At 50.8% G+C, this 20,829-nt stretch overlaps 1 protein-coding gene across 27 annotated transcripts in view; it reads left to right on the top strand.

Moving 5' to 3' along the window:
• Positions 1-20,829, top strand: part of LOC139367144 (scribble planar cell polarity protein) — a 107,494-nt gene that overhangs the window by 62,614 nt on the left and 24,051 nt on the right. For 20 of the 27 annotated variants that reach the window (XM_071105246.1, XM_071105245.1, XM_071105237.1 and 17 more), the window contains exons 4-29: positions 1,013-1,102; positions 1,381-1,437; positions 1,876-1,939; positions 2,918-2,992; positions 3,196-3,340; positions 3,735-3,853; positions 3,988-4,187; positions 4,523-4,689; positions 5,366-5,496; positions 6,073-6,198; positions 7,239-7,412; positions 7,573-7,992; positions 10,234-10,296; positions 12,809-12,898; positions 13,101-13,178; positions 13,287-13,607; positions 15,323-15,403; positions 17,708-17,971; positions 18,491-18,601; positions 18,686-18,862; positions 19,039-19,155; positions 19,273-19,461; positions 19,557-19,676; positions 19,910-19,957; positions 20,298-20,354; positions 20,625-20,705. In XM_071105246.1, the coding sequence (XP_070961347.1) occupies positions 1,013-1,102; positions 1,381-1,437; positions 1,876-1,939; positions 2,918-2,992; positions 3,196-3,340; positions 3,735-3,853; positions 3,988-4,187; positions 4,523-4,689; positions 5,366-5,496; positions 6,073-6,198; positions 7,239-7,412; positions 7,573-7,992; positions 10,234-10,296; positions 12,809-12,898; positions 13,101-13,178; positions 13,287-13,607; positions 15,323-15,403; positions 17,708-17,971; positions 18,491-18,601; positions 18,686-18,862; positions 19,039-19,155; positions 19,273-19,461; positions 19,557-19,676; positions 19,910-19,957; positions 20,298-20,354; positions 20,625-20,705 (3,565 nt within the window). The remainder of the gene's footprint in view (positions 1-1,012; positions 1,103-1,380; positions 1,438-1,875; positions 1,940-2,917; positions 2,993-3,195; positions 3,341-3,734; positions 3,854-3,987; positions 4,188-4,522; positions 4,690-5,365; positions 5,497-6,072; positions 6,199-7,238; positions 7,413-7,572; positions 7,993-10,233; positions 10,297-12,808; positions 12,899-13,100; positions 13,179-13,286; positions 13,608-15,322; positions 15,404-17,707; positions 17,972-18,490; positions 18,602-18,685; positions 18,863-19,038; positions 19,156-19,272; positions 19,462-19,556; positions 19,677-19,909; positions 19,958-20,297; positions 20,355-20,624; positions 20,706-20,829) is intronic. The other 7 variants (XM_071105244.1, XM_071105247.1, XM_071105233.1 and 4 more) reach the window with 2 other exon arrangements.

Raw genomic sequence — 20,829 nt, 5'->3', positions numbered from 1 at the left:
CGACCCCTCCCTCCCCCCGCACGCACGCTCGCTCGACCCCTCCCTCCCCCCGCACGCACGCTCGCTCGACCCCTCCCTCCCCCCGCACGCACGCTCGCTCGACCCCTCCCTCCGCACGCTCGCTCGACCCCTCCCCCCCCCCCCCGCACGCACGCTCGCTCGACCCCCTCCCTCCCCCCGCACGCACGCTCGCTCGACCCCTCCCCCCCCCCCCGCACGCACGCTCGCTCGACCCCTCCCTCCCCCCGCACGCACGCTCGCTCGACCCCTCCCTCCCCCCGCACGCACGCTCGCTCGACCCCTCCCTCCCCCCGCACGCACGCTCGCTCGACCCCTCCCTCCCCCCGCACGCACGCTCGCTCGACCCCTCCCTCCCCCCGCACGCACGCTCGCTCGACCCCTCCCTCCCCCCGCACGCTCGCTCGCTCGACCCCTCCCTCCCCCCGCACGCTCGCTCGCTCGACCCCTCCCTCCGCACGCACGCTCGACCCCTCCCTCCCCCCGCACGCACGCTCGCTCGCTCGACCCCTCCCTCCCTCCCCCCGCACGCACGCTCGCTCGCTCGACCCCTCCCTCCCCCCGCACGCACGCTCGCTCGACCCCTCCCTCCCCCCGCACGCACGCTCGCTCGACCCCTCCCTCCCCCCGCACGCTCGCTCGCTCGACCCCTCCCTCCCCCCGCACGCACGCTCGCTCGCTCGACCCCTCCCTCCCCCCGCTCGCTCGCTCGACCCCTCCCTCCCCCCGCACGCTCGCTCGACCCCTCCCTCCCCCCGCACGCTCGCTCGACCCCTCCCCCCGCTCGCTCGACCCCTCCCCCCGCACGCACGCTCGCTCGACCCCTCCCCCCGCAAGCACGCTCGCTCGACCCCTCCACACGCACGCTCGCTCGACCCCTCCCCCCGCTCGCTCGCTCGATCCCTGCCTCTCGCGCTCGCTCGATCCCTGCCTCTCGCGCTCACTCCTTCTCCCTTTCCATCTGTTTTCCTGTCTTCTGTCCTCTCATCACTAGGTTGCCTGATGGTTTCACTCAGCTGCGAGGGCTCGCCCACCTGGCCCTCAACGATGTGTCACTGCAGACACTGCCCAACGACATAGGAAAGTAAGTACACACACCAACGAAATATGCAGACCAACCACCTTGCATGAATGGCTATTTGAACTCCGACACGGGTTTCCTTCTTGCTCTAAACATTTGAACTCCTCGCTCTGTAAAATGACAGACATTGGTACAGGCCTAATTACATGACACAGTGGGCTCTGACAGACAGACTGACTGCTCTGAGTGACCAGATGGATGAGGCCCATCGCCATGCCAAGTTAACCAGGACCAGCAGACGCCCCATCTGACTAACCTCTCCTCCTCCCTCTCTCCTGCAGCCTGGGCAACCTGGTGACGCTGGAGCTCAGGGAGAACCTGCTCAAGTCCCTGCCCACGTAAGTGCCCTCTTTAGCCTGGCATAGTTCCCAGCCTCCCTTCATGCTAGCAAAGGTGGTTGTTTCCTAAAAAGGAGTCCTTGATGATATGACTAGTGATTTGAAGCACAATGGAGTCCTCAATCATCACTAGTGTATCTGTTCACTAGTTAACCGCAGTAGTAGCTCCTTTCTCTTTCGATGCAGTTGTTGTCATAGGGACAGACTGGCTGAATGACAAGCTTGTCGTGACTGTGTGTGTGTGTGAGAGATTGGGGCGTGACGGTTAGCGATTTAGCCTATCTGGTTCTGACTGTAACAGTCCAGACGTCGTCTTGATGTGTTTCTGTATAGATTATAAATCTGTTCTAAAACTGAGTGTGTTTCAACAAGACTGTGTCTATGCAGTAGTCCCCATTTACTTCAGGGTTTCTATGATTGATTGTTCCTCTTATCCAGGTCGCTCTCTTTTCTGGTGAAACTGGAACAGCTGGACCTGGGCAGCAATGAACTGGAAGTGTTGGTAAGAACAAGCTCCAAATGACACCCTATTCCCTATATATATATTCCCATGCTCAAACAAACAGGCCTCAAGGGTACAACTACGGATGTGTCCTAAATGGCACACTATTCTCTTCATAGTGCATGAGGGCCCATAGCGCTCTGGTAAAAGTAGTAGTACTATATATATATATAGCGCTATGGGCCCTCATGCACTATGAAGAGAATAGGGTGCCATTTGGGACTCATCCGTAGTTGTACCCTTGAGTCCTGTTTGTTTGAGCATGGGAACGCCTGCCTGGCTAGCCTTCTCATTGGGACAGGGTAAACAGTGCCTGTTGAGCTGACAAGGGCGTAGGCTGAGCAAACAACCTGACGTCATGCTACCCGCCTGACAACCCTGTCTGTCATACTGTACACTGCTCAGCCTTGACAGGGATGCTAAGTCATTTCATGTAATTTATCACTCAAATACAGTCTGGGGTCATTTTTACAGGTTTTGTGTTCTCTGGGATTGATTCACAATGCCTTTTTTTGGAGCTCAAAGTGAATTGCCCTGCAGGGATATAGAATGATTTTTTTTTTCTCAAATTGAAGTTGAACAGGACCCATCTTGTTTTGGATAGCAACATGCTTTGATCTGTTTGGTGTATGGGCATAGCCAACAGGAACAGTGTGTGGGTGTGCATATATAGTTTGTTTTTTCAGTTGAATCTTGCCCCCTTCCGCAGCCATTTCGGGACCCCAGAGTGGAATGGGAGTATTTTGGGGCGTATGATGTGTGGTTATGTAGCCACCCCCACCTCTTCTCTTCCCAAATGATGCATATTTAAGTGGATCCTCGTATTTGTTCCCACTCGCTTTAGCATGCATTGGCTCAGAACACCTGATCGCCTGGCCTCGTGTCACAAAGCAGAGCAACGATGACATACGCCATGCCCTCTGTTTACCTTCTCTCTCTTTTTCCTCTCTCTCTTTCCCCTCTCTCTATCTCTAACAGCCAGACACACTTGGTGCTCTCCCTAAGCTACGGGAGCTGTGGTTGGACCGTAACCAGCTCTCCTCATTGCCACCAGTGAGTATGGTCCTGGCTCATCTATGCCCATCTTATTCGCTTAGACTCAGAACGTTGCTCAGTATGAAACCCATCGCGTACATTTGAGTGAGTGTTCACACTAAAAACTACATTGCTCTGTGTGTGTGTGTGTGCGCGCCTGTGTGTGTGTGTGTGTGTGCGCGCCTGTGTGTGTGTGTGCGCGCCTGTGTGTGTGTGTGTAGGAGCTGGGGAACCTGCGGAGGCTGGTGTGTCTAGACATGTCAGAGAACCGCCTGGAGGAGTTGCCCTCGGAGCTGAGCGGCCTGCTGGCCCTCACTGACCTGCTGCTCACACAAAACCTCCTGGAGGTGGTCCCTGACAGCATTGGTGAGAGGGATGCAAGGAGGGAGGGAGAAAAGATGAACAGATGACATTCTGTCCCTTTTGTACAGTAGCTTCATTGTCAAACTGAATTTTTTTTTTTTAAGTACTTTGCCAAGGTGTCTGCTTTTTTACCAATAAGTAGACCAATGGACATTATCGTTGCCTGAATGCAATTGAAGGTAATGCACTTGACTCGTGAAGAACCACACTGCCCCCTATTGGGGAAATAGTACTAGTTAACTGACATGAAAGCTTCATGTTCATTATGAACCAGACAGACAATAACTGACTTCAAAGGGGTCCTGAACTTGTCCAATAAACACGTTTTCATTTTCCGTTACAAAACGTTTTGCTGCGATGAATACCACCCGGCTGACTCTGTTTGTTGTTTCTCCAGGCTCTCTGAAGCAGCTGTCCATCTTGAAAGTGGACCAGAACCGACTGACCCACCTGAGCGACTCCATAGGGGAGTGTGAGAACCTGACGGAACTCGTGCTGACCGAGAACCTCTTACAGGTACAGAACCACTGCGTTTATAACCAAGTTTCTTTTGGTTCAGAACAAATGTACAGTTCATTTGCCTTTTAACAACCCCCTTGAGATGCGTTCTTTTTAATATTCATGAAATGTGTAAATGTTTAATTCTGTAGACTCTGCCTCGCTCGCTGGGCAAGCTGAAGAAGCTGACCAATCTGAATGCGGACCGCAACCGGCTGGGCGGCGTGCCCGATGAGCTGGGCGGCTGCGCCAGCCTCAACGTGCTCTCCCTCAGGGACAACCGGGTGGCCAAGCTGCCTGCCCAGCTGGCCGACGCTACCGAGCTCCACGTGCTAGACGTGGCAGGGAACAGGTAACCCCGCTACTCAGTGGCGTTGGTGCTAGCATCGCCGCTCCATCGCTTGACCCTTTTTGATCGCTTGATCCTTTTTTTTCATCAAGCCTTACAGCTGAATAGTAATGTAAAATATGCCGTTTAGCAGACGCCGTTCCCAAAGCGAGTTACGGCAGGGCGTGCGTACATTTTCATACGAGTGGCCTCCGCAAGAACTGAACCCACGGTCCTGACGTTGCCAGCGCAATATTCTACCACCTGAGCCACACCGGATGTGTTCTTAGAAATCAGAACAGTACTTTCCATATGTTGTGTCCGTGTTGTTGTTGACGGTGTTGTGTGGGTGTGCCCAGGTTACAGAACCTCCCGTTTGCCCTGGCCAACCTCAACCTGAAGGCCATGTGGCTGGCAGAGAACCAGTCCCAGCCCATGCTCAAGTTCCAGACGGAGGATGAGGAGAGCACCGGGGAGAAGGTGCTCACCTGCTACCTGCTACCCCAGCAGCCTTCCTCTAGCCTGGGTGAGTTAGCCTTACACCACCGTCATCTTCATCATGACCTTCTTTCCTCCTTTCTCACTTACCTCTGTTCTCAGCTTTGTCCCTAGGTTTTTCACTATTTACAGACTTTCTTTACCTCTTTCTTCACTCTCTCTCTGCATGTCCTCTTTCCTTCACTCCGTCTCACATAAAGGGCGGCACGGTAGGCGTTTCACCTGCTACGCTGGAAGTGTAACGTTTGACCAGCGTGAGCAGAGCGCAAAAGCCACTTGATCAATTGTTCTCTGGTGTGAGCCGTGCGTCGAGATCTTGAAAATAAAAACCCAGTCCGGGACCCGTGCCGCTTACGCCAAGGTCTCATTGAGGAGCGTCTGGCGATTGGTCACAGTTACTCGTCTAACGTAGCAGGCCAGTAACGCCCGTTAACTCCATAACGATGACCGTTTGTGTCCAGTGACGATGCTCATCTATCCTGCTGTCATCTAATGTTATCTATTGGAAGCGTAGCCTGTGTTTATAACCCAGAGTCCTCCTCGCTCTCCTGTCGCGCTCAACCCAGATTTAGTTACCATCACTTCTCCCAACATCCATTCATCCCATGTACCATCAAAACCATTTTTTTAATCTTGTTCATTGTTGGAAGGCCCGACTTGATTTGTAACCCAGTCCCTCTCTTGGATCCGGTCTCTCCCTACAGAGAACCTGCTCCAGAACAGTGTGGACGACAGCTGGACAGACAGCAACCTGAACCGCGTGTCTGTCATCCAGTTCCAGGAGGAGACCACCAAGCAGGAGGCGGAGGATGACGAGGCGGCCGCGGAGCGCAGGGTAAGACAAGTCAAAATACAGCTGTATTTGTCACATGCTTACCTATTGGGCCCTTCCCAATAATGCAGAGAGACAAATTATGACACTAGTAGTACATGATGCACAATGAGTAACGAGATAATTAATACACTGTTTCTAAATCCATTTTGTCGGTTATTTTGGCACTTTATTTGGATAGTTATGAAATGAGAGGGGGATACAGGCAGGTGGGAGAAACCGTGGGGAATGGTAGACGTGTGGGTTGAACCCCAGTCGCTGATAACAAGCTTTGTTCATGTGACTCCTGCACTGCGCGAGCCAACACCTTCTAAAGTGAAGCACTCGATGGCTGGCTCTCAACTTCGCTTCCTTGTCCATTCCTTTCCCACTGTGACCTCTGATCTGACAGGGCGTCAGGTGAAAGTAACATGACGGAGAGGGCGTCCAGTCAGACAATCAGTCGTTGTTTCGGCAGCGTCACAAGTCGGTCCTACTTTGTCCTTGGGCCTTGATTTACTGTTTGCCTGAGGACTGTCTGTAATTGGTGGTCTGTCGACGGACTGTCAGTCTGGGGAGTTTACTGGTGCGTGTGTGCAGGGTCTCCAGCGGCGGGCGACACCACACCACAGTGAGCTGAAGGTGATGAAGAAAGGGATTGAGGAGAGGAGGAACGAGGCCTACACTTCCAGAGCGGATGGAGAGACGGAGTCCCCTGGTGCTGAGGTACAACACATCACCGACACGCTACAGGACATCCTACATGGCACCGTACTTGAGATCCACGAGCACAAATATAAATAAAAGGCTGCGTCCTAAATGTCACCCTATTGACCATTTTATAGTGCACTTCTTTTGGCCAGGGTCCATTTGGGACACGCACGTACACTGTTACGAATCCCTTTTGACCCGACAGTCTAGGGGGGATGGTAATGAGACCCGTAACATAACTCATGTAAATTATAATAGTGACAAAGTGTGAACGAAATAACCACGACAACTGAAATAATACCGTCAAACTCAGGGTTTATTTATAAACACACGGTAATGGGGGGAGCAGGAAAAGGGGCTGAGCTGGACCCAAGGAAAGAAACAATAAATATGCAAAAACACCCCTAAGCTAGACTAGCCTACTTTAACAACAGCTAACTAACTAACCAAAAATACAGTGGGTGGTCCGCCCAGTTCTAACTAGTGTATTTAACAAAGTTCACCTACGGGTAGTGTATGCCCATGGGCGACTTGTCTTGGTTTCCCCCTTTTCCCACCAGCAACAAACAAACACACCATAACCAAAACAATACTCACAGGGGATGACAAAGTGCTATGGAGGTGCTCAAACAAAGGAGAGGTTAATTAATACACAGAGAGCGAGTGAAACACAGAGGTCTACAAACATGGCATTTACAAAGAGATTGAGCTTTAGAGCAAACAAATGATGGGGTTTTTAAACCATGGGGAAGGAACTGTGATAGGGTAGGAAACAGGAGGAGGTGTGTCTTCTAATTGATGGGTTGATTGTTGACTGATTGGGGAGTGATGATTTTCACCTGTGAGGGGAGACGGAGAGAAAAGAAACACACACAGGATACACACACACAGGATAATGGTATGCGTAACATACACAAAGTAAAGCATGTCCCAAGTAATACGTGGGTTCTTTCTGGGTCATTGTGTAACGTTCTGACAGCATCGGAGTGTTACCTGTTGTTCACCAATCCAGGATTCTGTTTTTCCCATTCCGCCCGTGTGATTGGTGGTTGCAGGAGAAGCGGCTGAGCGATCTGTCCAATCAGAGCCACGACTCTGCGGCGTCCAACAGCACGGCCTCGGCCAACTCCCACGAAGAGAGGCGGGGCTTGATGACCACAGACCTGGTGGGTGGGCGTGGGCCCCAGGAGGTGGAGGTGCTAGATGAGATGGAGGTGGAGTACATAGAGGTTAGTTTCACTACTATGACAGCCAGGAAAAACTATGTACCCTGGTTTATACACTTTCTCCTGGTCAGGTCAATTAATGAGATGTCCTCGTCTTGAATACAATCCCTTCCCTCCTGCTCTTTCTTTCTCCCTTCACTCACACCATCCCCTCTCCCACCAGCCCACGGTGCACTTTGCAGAGGAGCCCATGTACCGGGGTGGGGATGAGAATGGTGACGACGATGAGGAGGGCGAGGATGGGGTCCCACACAGCTACGAAGAGGAACAACAGAGGCCCCAGTTCCCTACGGAGAAGCAGCGTCTGATCAGGAAGGACACGCCGCACTACAAGAAGCACTTCAAGATCACCAAGCTGCCAAAACCGGAGGCGGTGGCCGCGTTACTGCAGGGCTTCAGCCCCGACGCTCACCTGGCTCAACACCCAGCCTCGCACCACACTGCCCCCGAGGAGGAAGAGGAGGAGGATGAGGAGGAAGGGGAGGAGTGTATGGTAACTCCACAGCGCCACAACAGGATAGAAGAGTCAGAGCTGGAGGATAGGAGTCTGCTTCATGCCAACTCCTCCCTGCAGCCGGTCAAGGTAACCTAGGCTCGTGGTGGGCTGGGGTGGGGTGGGTGGGGGGGGGGGGGGGGGGTAGTAGAGAACACATGTTTACAATATGAACATAGTCTATAATGACTAGTTGTACAAAACTGAAACGTACATACTATCATATCATGCAGCTATCGTGTTCAGGGCTTCATGTTTTTTTCTGATAACTTGACTAGAGTAACAGCGGTCAGCTGGTCACGCGACACTCCACGCCCTAACCATGTATCCCAATTTCAAATTAGCCAGGACAACCACGGGACTAGTTTTTCCTTTAGCGTTTTGCCCCGTGAAGCTGACAGTTGAATGAAGCTCTTGCACACCTTCTCTCTTCACGCTGACATGTTACTGGCCTGCAGCTCGCCTCTATGCACCCCCCCTAGACACGCAAGTGCATAGAAGCTCCCCGTCGATCTGTCACCATGCAACCTGCATTCGGTCTGGACTGCTGGCACTGGATCGGATATAGGAGATGACATTGCATGCCGTGTTGCTGTGCATAGGACAAACAAACCAATGGATACGGGGATGTTTGCCGGGGATGTTTGCCGGGAGCTGTCTTATGGCTTTTGCACTAGTGCTTTTACGTTGCTCTCTCTGTCCCACACAAGCAGGTTCTGTTCTTACGTTCACAGACGGCGGCAGCCGCTATTCGGTAACTTGGTAAAAGACATAACTAACGAGTGGACTTTCTCATTAACAGCATTTGATAAACGTTTGTAAATGTCGTCAGACACACCGTTTTTTTACGAACGGACAACCAGCTCGCACCAAATCAGGCGGCAGTTGTTTAAACGCTTCGGACATGGACACGTTTCACTCCTTTAGTCAACGGCTACCAAATGTCTCCTTAATCCCTGGTCAAAAGTAGTACACTATACTATATAGGGAATAGGGTGCCATTTTGGACAAACGCACATTATTTTATCCACACACTACCCAGACTGCTCAGAGTGGAGCTCCCTCTTGTGGCTCCTCTGAGCATCTCAAGGACTACTTATCAATAATACCCATCAAATCTGCTTAGTAAAAAGTGAAGAGGATGAATCCCCAACCCCGTCAGCTGTGCACTAGACTCCTATGCTGGCCTCCTGCTGGCCTCCTGCTGGCCTTCACCATGCCTCTGTCTGCCCACCTCAGTACTATGCTTCTCTCCGTATCATTTGCTGTCTGCTGTTGTGTTTTTAATTGGTTAATGAACTTTCCCTTACCTGCTTTCCTACATTTGTGTGTGAGTGTGTGGATGTGGCCCTTGAAGTGTATGACTCGGGAAGACTTATTGTATTCAAATGGATTATTAATCGTAATCACCACTAGCGCTGCTAACTAATGTGCATTGAATGATGGAGGTGTGTATGTCTGTGTGTGGTGCCTGATTGTCTACCGACCATCCAGAATTTCTCTTGGCCGAGGTGGAAATGATGAGACCCAGACAAACCGCTTTTTGCTAAATGTACACCTACAGCATGGATCAATCGCTCACCATTTTGCTGCAGATTGGACATTGAAGGGAACCACACCAATGGCTTTTCACAATTTATTTTGTGTGAGGCTGTCACCTTCTTTAGCCCTGCAAACACAATCACTTGGAGTACATGCAAAGCCTTTTCTTTGACGTGTTTGGATATAATAATCTGATTCCTGTTTTTGTTTTTTTAATAGTACTTGTCAATCATGTTTGTAATCAATCTGAAAAACGACTGCTGCACAGTAGAAGTATATAAATGAAATGACTTTAAAGGGGAACAGGGTTTCCTGTGGTGTCTGTCTATAGGCTGGAGGGAACTTTGAGCTGGGAGCCACTGCTTTCTTTCCCCCGCTTCTCTTTCTGAACACAAGCTGCCCTCCCCGTGTGGCCTGTAACTCACCTCATCCTGGGTCTCGAGTTTCCACCCCTGCCTGCTTCCGCTTCTGGTGGCTGGGGAGTGAGTGATGTGTGTGACCGATGTTGCCACTGTTCAAATGACCTCAACTGGCGATGAAATTGGCCATATCAAATGTAGTCCCTAGTTCAACCACTACAAGATAGTGGATATGACCTTTTTGGGTTTATCCCTGTGGCTGAGTGTGTGTTTGTGTGTTACTGTTCTTTGACGTGTTTGTATGCGTGTGTGTGCGTTGTTCTGTTTTTGATTTATCCGATTTTGTTTTGGTTGGAGTATGCTTGTGTGCATATTTAGTTATTTTGGCCTCACTAATCCGCATGCCTCTCGCTGGTTCCTGTCCTAACAGGGGGTGTCATTTGATCAAGTCAATAATCTGCTGATTGAGCCTGCTCGAATTGAGGAGGAAGAGGTCTGTACTTACTCTCTCTCACTCCATCCATCCACTCCTCCCCCTCTCTCTCTCATTCCCCCACTCACTCACCCATTCACCCACCCGCTGGCTCTCAGAGGGGAACTGAAAAACAGCCCACAAAAATCCATGATTAATCCAAGCCAATCGCCAGGGAAATGCTCACCACAACTCTCCATTGGACCACCAGCGTGATAGAACTCGAAGCGGACTAACAGAACTTGAAGGGGACCAAAATGGACAGGGTTTTAGGATTCAAATGATATCTGTATCTATAAGGTTATACGAATGTGGGCAGATTCTCTCTGGGGCAAATCTGTGGTTACCATTCTATGATATCCTTACCCCATTGTCGGGTTCTACCACGCTGTGGCTCGCCCCCCTCCCTCTTCTTCTTCTCCTCTTCTTCATCCCCCTGTTCAGGTTGAGAGGCCCTGGAGTGAATGGGCTGCTTGTGCTGCTGTCTGTGATGGAGGAGGTCTGTCTTCTTTCAGGTTTTAGTTTCTCACCAGGCACTAGCAGGGATCTGGCCACACAGATGGAACTTCTAACCAGGACAAGTGTGTCTTCTAATAGTTATCTAAAATAGTTGCCTACCTTTTTGTGAGTACATGTGCATCGTGAAATAACAGTTGAATGGTATGCCAAAACCAGCCGTTTCCACGGGTACCACACCGTCCACCTATCAACGTATGACAAAGAAACACTCCGGGGCTACGTCTCAAATGGCAACCTATTCCCTATATCGTGCACACTATATAGGGAATGGGATGCCATTTGGGACTCCGCCTGGCTCTGTACGGTGATTTCAGTCCAGAGTGTAAGCGCTTTGCTCAATGATCTGCTCTGATGAATAGCTCAAGAACCACCGAGCAGCTTATCAGTTCTGTTCAGAACTTAACATTCAATAGAGACACCAAGGATATGTGAAACATTTGACACAGTAAATACGATGGTATTTGGTTAAATATCCGTTGTTTGGGATGGATATTTTTATTTCTGTATTAATTATATTAATCTTCATTTTGAAATGATAGGATGTTGCCATTTGAGTGTTAGCATTACAGGTAACTGCCAAAATGAAGGAAACGTCGACATCCTGGGTGCATTTCCATTCAGGATTTAACCCCGTGTTTTACCCAAAAGGCTCAGACTTTTCTATTTCCGTCTATGCGGGCTGGCACCCGTGTCTCTGGGCCATGACTCCAGCAGACCTGCTCTCACTTGGGGTCAAAGCCCAACTGGTTCTTTTCAGCTGATATTTACGGAACAATGGCTGAATGTGAACTTTAACACCGTCTCACAAAGCAACTGTCTTGATTATGCCGAGGTTCTTGATTCTGCTCTTCACAAGTCCTCACTGTCAGCCCTAGCTATGGAAACAACTGTTTCCCCAGTATAACGGAAGTGTATACGCTAGTGTAACATTGTTAGTCAAAGTAGGGCGTTGGGCCACCACGAGCCAGAACAGCTTCAATGCACCTTGGCATAGATTCTAGAACTCTATTGGAGGGAGGCAACACCATTCTTCCACGAGAAATTCCATCATTTTGGTGATTTTGTTGGTGGTATGTACCTCCGTAATGGCATAAAAGTATTTTTGATCATTCATTTGGTTAAAATGACCTTCAAAGATGTAACCGTGTTCATAATGGAGTGATTGTGTGGCTCTGATTTATGGAGGAATCCTTGGTGAGTGACTGCACTTCTGGTGAGGATGCCTGTGGATTGGTTGGCATGTGCGTCATGTGCCCGTGTTTGCATTTTGCGACGGTGACAACGAGTTTGTGAGAGAACGGAGCCTTGTCGTCGTTGACGACCCAACGGAATCACCCTCCGCTACCCCCCCACCCCCCACCAACGCAGCACTTTCACTCAACTCTTTCTTTCCTCTCTCGCTCCCACTTATCTTTCACCCCACCCCCCCACTCTGCATGGCTTGCGCAGACAGCATTCACACACCCAGTTCAGACCCATACATGTTATGATTCGTAGTGTCTCGTGTGTAACCCCCCCCCCCCCCCCCCCCCCCCCGTTGTGACTGTTCCATGACATAGTATTGTGTTACATACAGCCCCCTCCTCAAATACACACCTCCGTGCTAGTGTCTGAAACTGTTTTTATGTCCAGAGGAATATGTTTGTCCAGTTGTGTCACTGTGTGTCTTTGGGCTAATGTCAATGCATTGTGATATGATGGGTAATTAGTTTTGTACTACTTGTTTTAATGATACTGCTTTCTTCCTGTTTCAACGGCAAAATGGAAGCCTTTTGATAAGTCAATGTAGCTACTCTGCAATGTGAGATGCAAGGCAACACGCTCTTGTTTATTCCCCCTCATTCAACATACACTTGAGTTGAGTTTAGCCCCGAGACCAGAGTAGCCCCTGTCTTGTCTTGTCTGTGTCAATGCCGCAGTCCTCCCTCTTGTCCCAGCCTATCTATCTGACAATAGGGCTGTTGTATGGGGGCGTCTCCACTCATTGCGCTGACCCCCTCTCCTCCATTTCCAGCACAACCTGACCATTCTACGGCAAACTGGGGGTCTGGGCATCAGCATAGCCGGAGGAAAGGGATCCACACCCTACAAGGGGGATGATGAGGTGAGGGCCGAGGACAGCTGTGGACACTCCTAAATGTTCAGATGGGCTGCGTTCCATATTCCCCATTTACTGCTCTACAGGGCCCCGGTTCAAAAGTAGTGCACTACATGGGGAACATTGTACTATTTGGGACGCTTTCCTATTCCGCGGACCTATTGGGCCTTGTGACTGTGTACGAGAGTCTGTCTGTCTGTCCCTCCAGGGCATCTTCATCTCCAGGGTGTCTGAGGATGGACCTGCAGCCCGGGCTGGGGTCAAAGTGGGAGACAAACTTCTCGAGGTAAAGTCTGCATGCACGATAAGATGTTGCATTCATGGTCTACATGAACAGGCCTTTTGACTGTAGAGAGAGCCATGTGAACCATGGTCTCCGCTCCCTCCCTCTCAGGTGAACGGCGTGGCCCTCCAGGGTGCCGAGCACCACACGGCGGTGGAAGCCCTGCGCAGCTCGGGCACCGCCGTCTCCATGAGCGTCATCCGGGAGCACATGGTGGAGCCGGAGAACGCCATCACCACCACGCCGCTGAGGCCCGAGGACGACTACTTCCCCCGGGAGAGACGGGCCAGCGGGCTGCCCTTCTGCATGGAGGCCAGCTCCCCCGCAGGCCCCCGACACAGGCGGTCTACTTGCCTGGTCCGCAACGACAAGGGCCTGGGCTTCAGCATCGCCGGGGGCAAGGGTTCCACAGCCTACCGCACGGGGGACTTGGTGAGAGAGACACGCGTCCTTAGTGTACAGCAGACACAGAGTCACACACGTACCTGCTGAATGTACAGCAGACACAGTGAGACATGCTGTAGAGTTTCCATATCTAGGTCGTGTGGTGGAGGAATATTGGGCGTCGTTTCATCCCTGATGAATATTTAATCCCTTCGTGGTGAAACACCGTGTGTGGTGTGTGTGTGTGTGTGGTGTCGGGTTGTCCCACATCACAAGCCAACGGCACCCTCTAACTGCAGTAGCTACAGCATTAGAGGGAGAAGTCTAGTCAGGAGTGGTACGTTTCCTACCTATTTCTGTTTAATGCCCCGTCATAGCCTTCAACCCCTCCAAGGTTTCCATCATTCTGACAGCCACTTTTCCACTCCAGACGTTTTACAGCCATCGCTCAAGGAGACAGATATAAATAGCGAGCCTTGACACCTGATAGGTCCTGTGTAACTGGGATGTGGTTATTTTTTGGGGGGCCACCGCATTGGCCACATTCAAGGCTACATGTCCTGTGCGTTACGGCTCTCAAACAGACCCCCACAGCCCAGGGAGACGTCACGGACAGGAACTGAGACGCATGTTCACCGCTGGAGTCTGTAAGTTATGTTGTGCCTTTTCTGGAAGGGATCAAGATGGTCTCTGTAGAGGCGGGCTAGGAGTAGGCCTGCACTTTGTCTGCACGTGTACATGTTTATTATCTAATCATAGTCACTTCACCCAAATCAAATCAAATGTATTTATTTAGCCCTTCGTACATCAGCTGATATCTCAAAGTGCTGTACAGAAACCCAGCCTAAAACCCCAAACAGCAAGCAATGCAGGTGTAGAAGCACCCCTACCTACATGTACAAATTACCTCAACTAGCCTGTACCCCCGCACACTGACTCAGTGCCCCCTGTTATATAGCCTCGTTATTCTTATTGTGTTACTTTTTATTATTACTTTAGTCTACTTGGTAAATATTTTTCTTAACTCTTCTTGAACTGCGCTGTTTGGTTAAGGGCTTGTAGGTAAGCATTTGGCGGTTAACTCTACCCTTGTTGTGTTCGGCGCATGTGACAAAGTTTGACTTGCTCGTTTGTGAGTCCAACGAGGAGTTTGGTCATCCTTGCAGCTCGTGGAACTCTCTTCTTCAGGCAAAGGGACTGGAGGTCTCCGTGTCACCGCGAGGCGGCGACTCTGTTGTCCATGAGGTGTTACTGGTCTGCAGCCTTAGCCACCTCTGAACTTTGTTGTACTGCAGTAGGATAGAATTATTACCATTTTTGTTGAGTGCGACCTCTCAATATTTTGTATACCATTTCAGCTAAATATTGGATTTGTTTGCGTAGTTGTTGGTAGTGGAGTGTAATAAAAAAGTCATGATGGTGTTCTTGTGCTCACAACCACCACAGAAATACTTCTGAACAAGCCCAAGCCAACTATTGAGAGCAGCATTAGACTAGTGACCGTGAATATAGGCGTGCAAGGCTATATTTTGTCCTGGCTGTGTGAAGTAGTCGTTACGGGACGTCCCCTGCTGACCATGTGGTAACCGTCATCCCAGAATAGACTGACTGGCAGTGATGGAGCTAGCAGGGCATTGTTGCGCCAGTCTCACCCCCTACCCTCCCTGGGTGACCAGGTACACAGCTAGCAGACACGTCACTGTAGGTTAAACCGAAGGGCGTCGCATTATGATCGGTCTCCTGTCTCCTGTCCGTCTCTTCAGGGGATCTACATCTCCCGAATCGCAGAGGGAGGGGCGGCCCACCGAGACAGCACGCTCCGCGTCGGGGACAGGGTCATCACGGTGAGTACTGCTCCACTCCTCTGTTTTTAACCCCACGGAGCCGTCCCAAATGGAATCCTATTTCCTGTGTCGTGCACTATTTTTGACCAGGGAATAGAGCCATTTGGGACCTCACCAATGCTTTTCTCTCCTCTCTCTCTCTCTCTCTCTCTCTCACCCCCATCCTCTTGTCTTCATTTAAATTCTTTGGTTTTTCATGTTTCATGTTTTAGTTGAACTGTTAACATACACATTTTGGTCATTTAGCAAACACTGTTTTCCAGAGTGACTTACTGCATAGTGAGTGCATTCAACTATGTTGAAATGAAGGCTGTCTGTTATTTTTGTAACTGGGACGGATGGTTTTGATCAGCTACTGCCGTAGTGAAAGACAACTCTTTCCCACCCCTGTTCTTCCATTTAGTTCACTTTTAGTGAAGGGATCATGCAACACTTACTGCAGCAAAGTATTCCGCTTCACACTGTTATGATCCCCAAGTCTAGTCCTGTCTTAAGATGAATTGGACTAACTTGGGTTCGGTCCGTGTCAACTTCCTGCAAAACACCACCAAGCAAGCACACACACGTTCGACAACCAAGCGCGCGCACACACCGGTTGCTCCTTCCAAAACAAACACCACTACAATGACAACTAACGCTCATCCCACTTGAGAGTTGGGCCTCTGCTTGTCCTGTGCCGCTGCTGCCAGCCCATCTAGGCTGTGTCCCAAATAGCGCTCTATTCCCTGTGGGCTCTGGTCAAAAGCAGTGCGCCACATAGGGAATAGGGAACCATTTGGGACGCAGCGGCTGGACTAACGTGACCTTAGCTGATATGTATGTGATTGACAGCTGAAGCCAAGGTTCCTGCTGCATGCTGCTTCACTGCGTGCCTCTTTTCTTTGGCATCGTAGTGGTGTTCTCATTCTGTAGCATGGTCTTGCCAGAGTTGCATGTACCCTCATGCCCATACAAATGCCCATGGTCCATTGGCTGCAAAGATAGGGCCTTGATATGATTTTGTGCAGGCTCCCCCAGCTTTTCTATAGTTGTTTTTCCTGAACCAATCTCGATTCATTCAATCTCAACATTTGTTAACCTCAGTCACGTTTGTGTGCGGTGTGGTGGCCTCGTCTCCTATGGCTACTCCTGTCTCGTTCTCTGAATCATAACCGTTCCTCTTTCTCTCCCCCAAATCCTATTCTCCCTCCTCCTATTTGAGTAGGGGATCATAAAATGGCTCCATGAATGATTCTGTTTCTACCTACTCTCTGCTTCTCTTGTACTCTTTCTTTCTCTCCCCCTCTCTATTTCTCGCGCTCTCGCCACCTCTCCCTCTCTCTCTCTGCATGGCCACTAATGCACAATGCGTCTCCTTGCCTGTTGGGTGTGGTGGTGGGGGGGGGGGACACTGGGACGTGGTAACCGCATGTATTGCCATAGCGGCAGCCACAGTAAGCATATCAGCCAATGGTAAGAGCCGGTACTGTATGGTCAGCGCTGGCTTCTGTTTGTCACTTGGACCAATCAGCCACTTTTTCTTCAATCACTCAGGACCTCGTTTATGTGAGTTTACAGACTGCAATCCATCCTCAAATTCCCCCTGCAAAGTAATAGGATAGTTGACTATTTCTGCAGCTTAAGACCAGGTCTAGGAGCAGTACTGAGATGGAGCTGTATCACTCGGCCCTGTAGAGAAGTATTAACGACGCTGCGTGGCGTTGCTGACTCAATCAGCCCATTTGGCAGTCATCATATGATGTTGCCCTCTGTGTTTTTCAGTGAGCGAGGCAACTGGATAGTATGGACATAAGTCTGGTTGGCCAAAGACTTAAATATAGTATATTGCGTTGACAGGACTTTTAGGACTACTTTTTTAGACTTTTTGAGATTTGGAATATTGGCGAAAGGGTTTCTCCTACTGTAGCTCCCAGGAGAAGCTCCTCTCTGCTAGCTTGCCCTCTGCTCCTCCCTCTCTCTCCTCTGCTACTCCCTCTCTCTCCTCTCTCCGACCTGCCTCCCTTCCGCTGTATGGGTGTTGGCTCCTGGTGTCTTCAGTTCTCACCCACACACATGCACTCAAACACTCAGGTTTGCTTTGGTACGGAACATCTCAATGTACTATATTGAGCGATGATTGAGACAGTTATTTTAGTGATGATTTGCAGCTTTATGGCAACGTGATGTTCGTCTACTCCGTAATGACTTGAGTCTGAACACATGGCTGTCCGCCCTCACCGAGCCTCCAGACCTGAGTGTCACACACTGTGGTTGGTCAGTCAGCCTACTGATTCCCGCCCTCATTGGTTGTGCCGTTGGATTCAGATCAATGGTGTAGACATGACAGAGGCCAGGCATGACCAGGCAGTAGCGCTGCTTACCGGCACCTCCCCCACCATCGCCCTCCTGGTGGAGCGCGACCAGGCCGAGCCGGGCACCGCAGGGGGCTCCCCGGGCCTGTCCCGCGCCCGTGCCCACTCCCCCCCGCCCCCAGAGCCCTCCGACTCGCCCGATCAGGAGGAGGGCAACGACGACTCGCCCCACGGGACCCACCTGAGCCGGCCGCTGCAGGACGAGTACCCCATCGAGGTGAGACTGAGGGAGAGAGGGAAGATGGTACAGTGTGGTGAGGGTGGTGGTTAGTTACCACGAAGGACCTTCAGATTTATTCCAGTTTTAATGCCTTCTCATTTGGCCTTTATCTCAACTGCTCTCCAGCTCCAGAGACGATGGCGCACGGTACGAAGACTTAGTCCTAACCTAAGTTAAATACTGTATGCTAGGATGTTTTAGTGGGGCCCAGTGAAATGCTGTATTATTCACTGAGTGAATAATACCAATAAGTGGAGTCTGTTCCATTGACTAAGAGCTTAGGCCTGTGTCTTGTCTCATTTACAAGTAGATATGGTAGTTCCATAGATGGTTTGTGGTCTTGTCAAATAGGGGGGTCTCTGGGTAAGGTATTGAGTTGAAATGTGTATTTGGTATTTGTCGTCTGATGTTTTGCTCCAGATACTGTATTTCTGGTGCCTCTGTCCTAGTCAGTCCCTGAAATAAAACTTTAGACAACACCGTTTACGTTAGTCGCTTCACTTCCTCTCCTGACAGGAAGTGATGTTGGTGAAGGCGGGCGGCCCTCTGGGACTGAGCATCGTGGGAGGCAGCGACCATGCCAGTCATCCGTTCGGCGTCAGCGAGCCTGGTGTCTTCATCTCGAAGGTGGCTCGCTCTTCTCTCATATATATTTTCCCTGCTCCCATGTTTCCTGGTTTGTGTATCTCACCCTCTGTCTGCCTGTGCTAGGTGATCCCACATGGCTTGGCGTGTCAGAGTGGGCTGCGGGTCGGGGACAGGATACTGGAGGTGAACACCATCGACCTGCGCCACGCCACCCACCAGGAGGCTGTTAAAGCCCTGCTCTCCAACAAACAGGAGATCCGCATGCTGGTGCGCAGGGACCCCTCACCGCCGGGGATGCAGGTGACGTCTCGTAAACACACATGTACACGGAAATAGGCCTACGCACACACACACACACACACACACACACACACAGGCCTATGCGCACGCACACACACACACACACACACACACACACACACACACACACACACACACACACAGTCCCATATACTGATCTATGTGTCCCTATACAGGAGATAGTGATCCAGAAGCAGACTGGAGAGAAGCTGGGCATCAGCATACGTGGCGGTGCCAAAGGCCACGCTGGCAACCCTTTCGACGCCACCGATGAGGGCATCTTCATATCCAAGGTACCTTTAGGCATTACGTCTTGTCTTTCTCACCGGGTCAACCACTACCCCAATATAGATGGGTTTTCCCATTAGTGGTATTGCCTTATCCCCCCCCCCCTGCATTGCCCGCTGTAGGTGAGCTCCAGTGGTGCAGCGGCCAGAGACGGCCGTCTGCTGGTGGGCATGCGGATCCTGGAGGTGAGCAACCACAGCCTGCTGGGCATGACCCACACGGAGGCCGTGCGCGTGCTCCGCGCCGTGGGAGACACCCTGTTCATGCTGGTGTGTGACGGCTTCGACCCAGGCAACGCTGCCGCCATAGAGGTAAGGGAAACTGACCTCCATTCCGGGTTGTTAATGACCCTTAGTTGCAGAGTCGGATTCAAAATGGACGCTGTGTTTATTGTGCGTCTTCACAGGCGTCGCCGGGCATCATTGCCAACCCGTTTGCGGCGGGCATCGTGCGTAAGAACAGCATGGAGAGCATCTCCTCTATAGACCGAGACCTGAGTCCGGAGGAGATGGACATCCTACAGAAGGTGAGAATAATATGACGCAGAAAGCAGGTGTGAGGTTCTGCTCTCAGGCTACAATGGATGGTGGTCGGTGCACAAGCCATGACCAGATAAAACCAAGGAGGCAGAGATGCAAAAATATACTACATTTAATCCACGCTCCAAAGAATAACTAAAGGTGCTAGTGCAAAGTGATTAACAAAATAATGGATGCTCGTTAATAGGAAACAGTTTGACCTAAAAAATCTATTTCCTAGGAGGTGGAGATGGCGCGAGAGACGTCCCAGTGGGAGAGAGAAGAGGTGGTGAGTGAGACTACGTAGCCAAGTCCTCCCTCGCATGCTTTTTCTGCTACTGTGGCAAATAAACGGAGCACTTTTCTAATGTGTGTGAGTTCTATCCTTTCTCTCCTTTTATCTTCTTTCTTACCCCCACCCCCTTTCTCCTACCCCCACAATGTGTCTGGGTCGTCCGTACACCATCTCCACTCATCCCACCTCCACTTCATTTCTCCATGCTTGTCTTTTTGCCTATTTCACTTTCCATCCCACCTTCACTCATTTCACCCTCATTCTCTATAATTACACGTGTGTGTGTGTGGCTGGGTGTCCTCCTCCTCTCCACCTCCCCCTTTTCTCGATGAAGGAGCGCATGCGCTTGGAGCGTGAGGAGGCTACTCGCCTGCTAGAAGAGGAGACCGAGGTGAGACTGATATCCCCTGGGCCTCCGAGTCCTCAGCTCAACCAACCATCTCCCCTACCAGAGAGGGGACATCTCCAGTCCGGAAGAATTTACTATAATATTTGGATTGGAATGTTCTGGAAACTTGTGCTTCAATACATATTTATGTAATAACGAAGTAGCTTTGGTCAGTTACTGAGTGACACATGAGAGTAGTGTGACAGGACGTGTTGCCCCCCCCCCCCCCCCCCCCCCCCAGTAGGTCTGACACTCAACCTTCTGTTCCCTCAGAACCTGGGCACTGGACCTCTGAATCTGGACTACCGGACGCTGGCTGCACTGCCCACCACCGCTCTGCAGAAGGTCAACAGGGTAAGTTGAAGTTAACAATTTAAGGATTTTACTTGAAAGGTAACGCAACCCCCATTTTGTTGATTACGGTGAAATGATGAGGTAACTCTTATATAGCCTGTGATTCCTGACTAAGGCTGTGAAA

Source organism: Oncorhynchus clarkii, chromosome 15 (assembly GCF_045791955.1).
Source record: "Oncorhynchus clarkii lewisi isolate Uvic-CL-2024 chromosome 15, UVic_Ocla_1.0, whole genome shotgun sequence".
In the NCBI taxonomy this organism is placed as follows: domain Eukaryota; kingdom Metazoa; phylum Chordata; class Actinopteri; order Salmoniformes; family Salmonidae; genus Oncorhynchus; species Oncorhynchus clarkii.
Note: the sequence above shows the minus strand (reverse complement) of the source record. Positions and strands in the feature narration are given on the sequence as shown.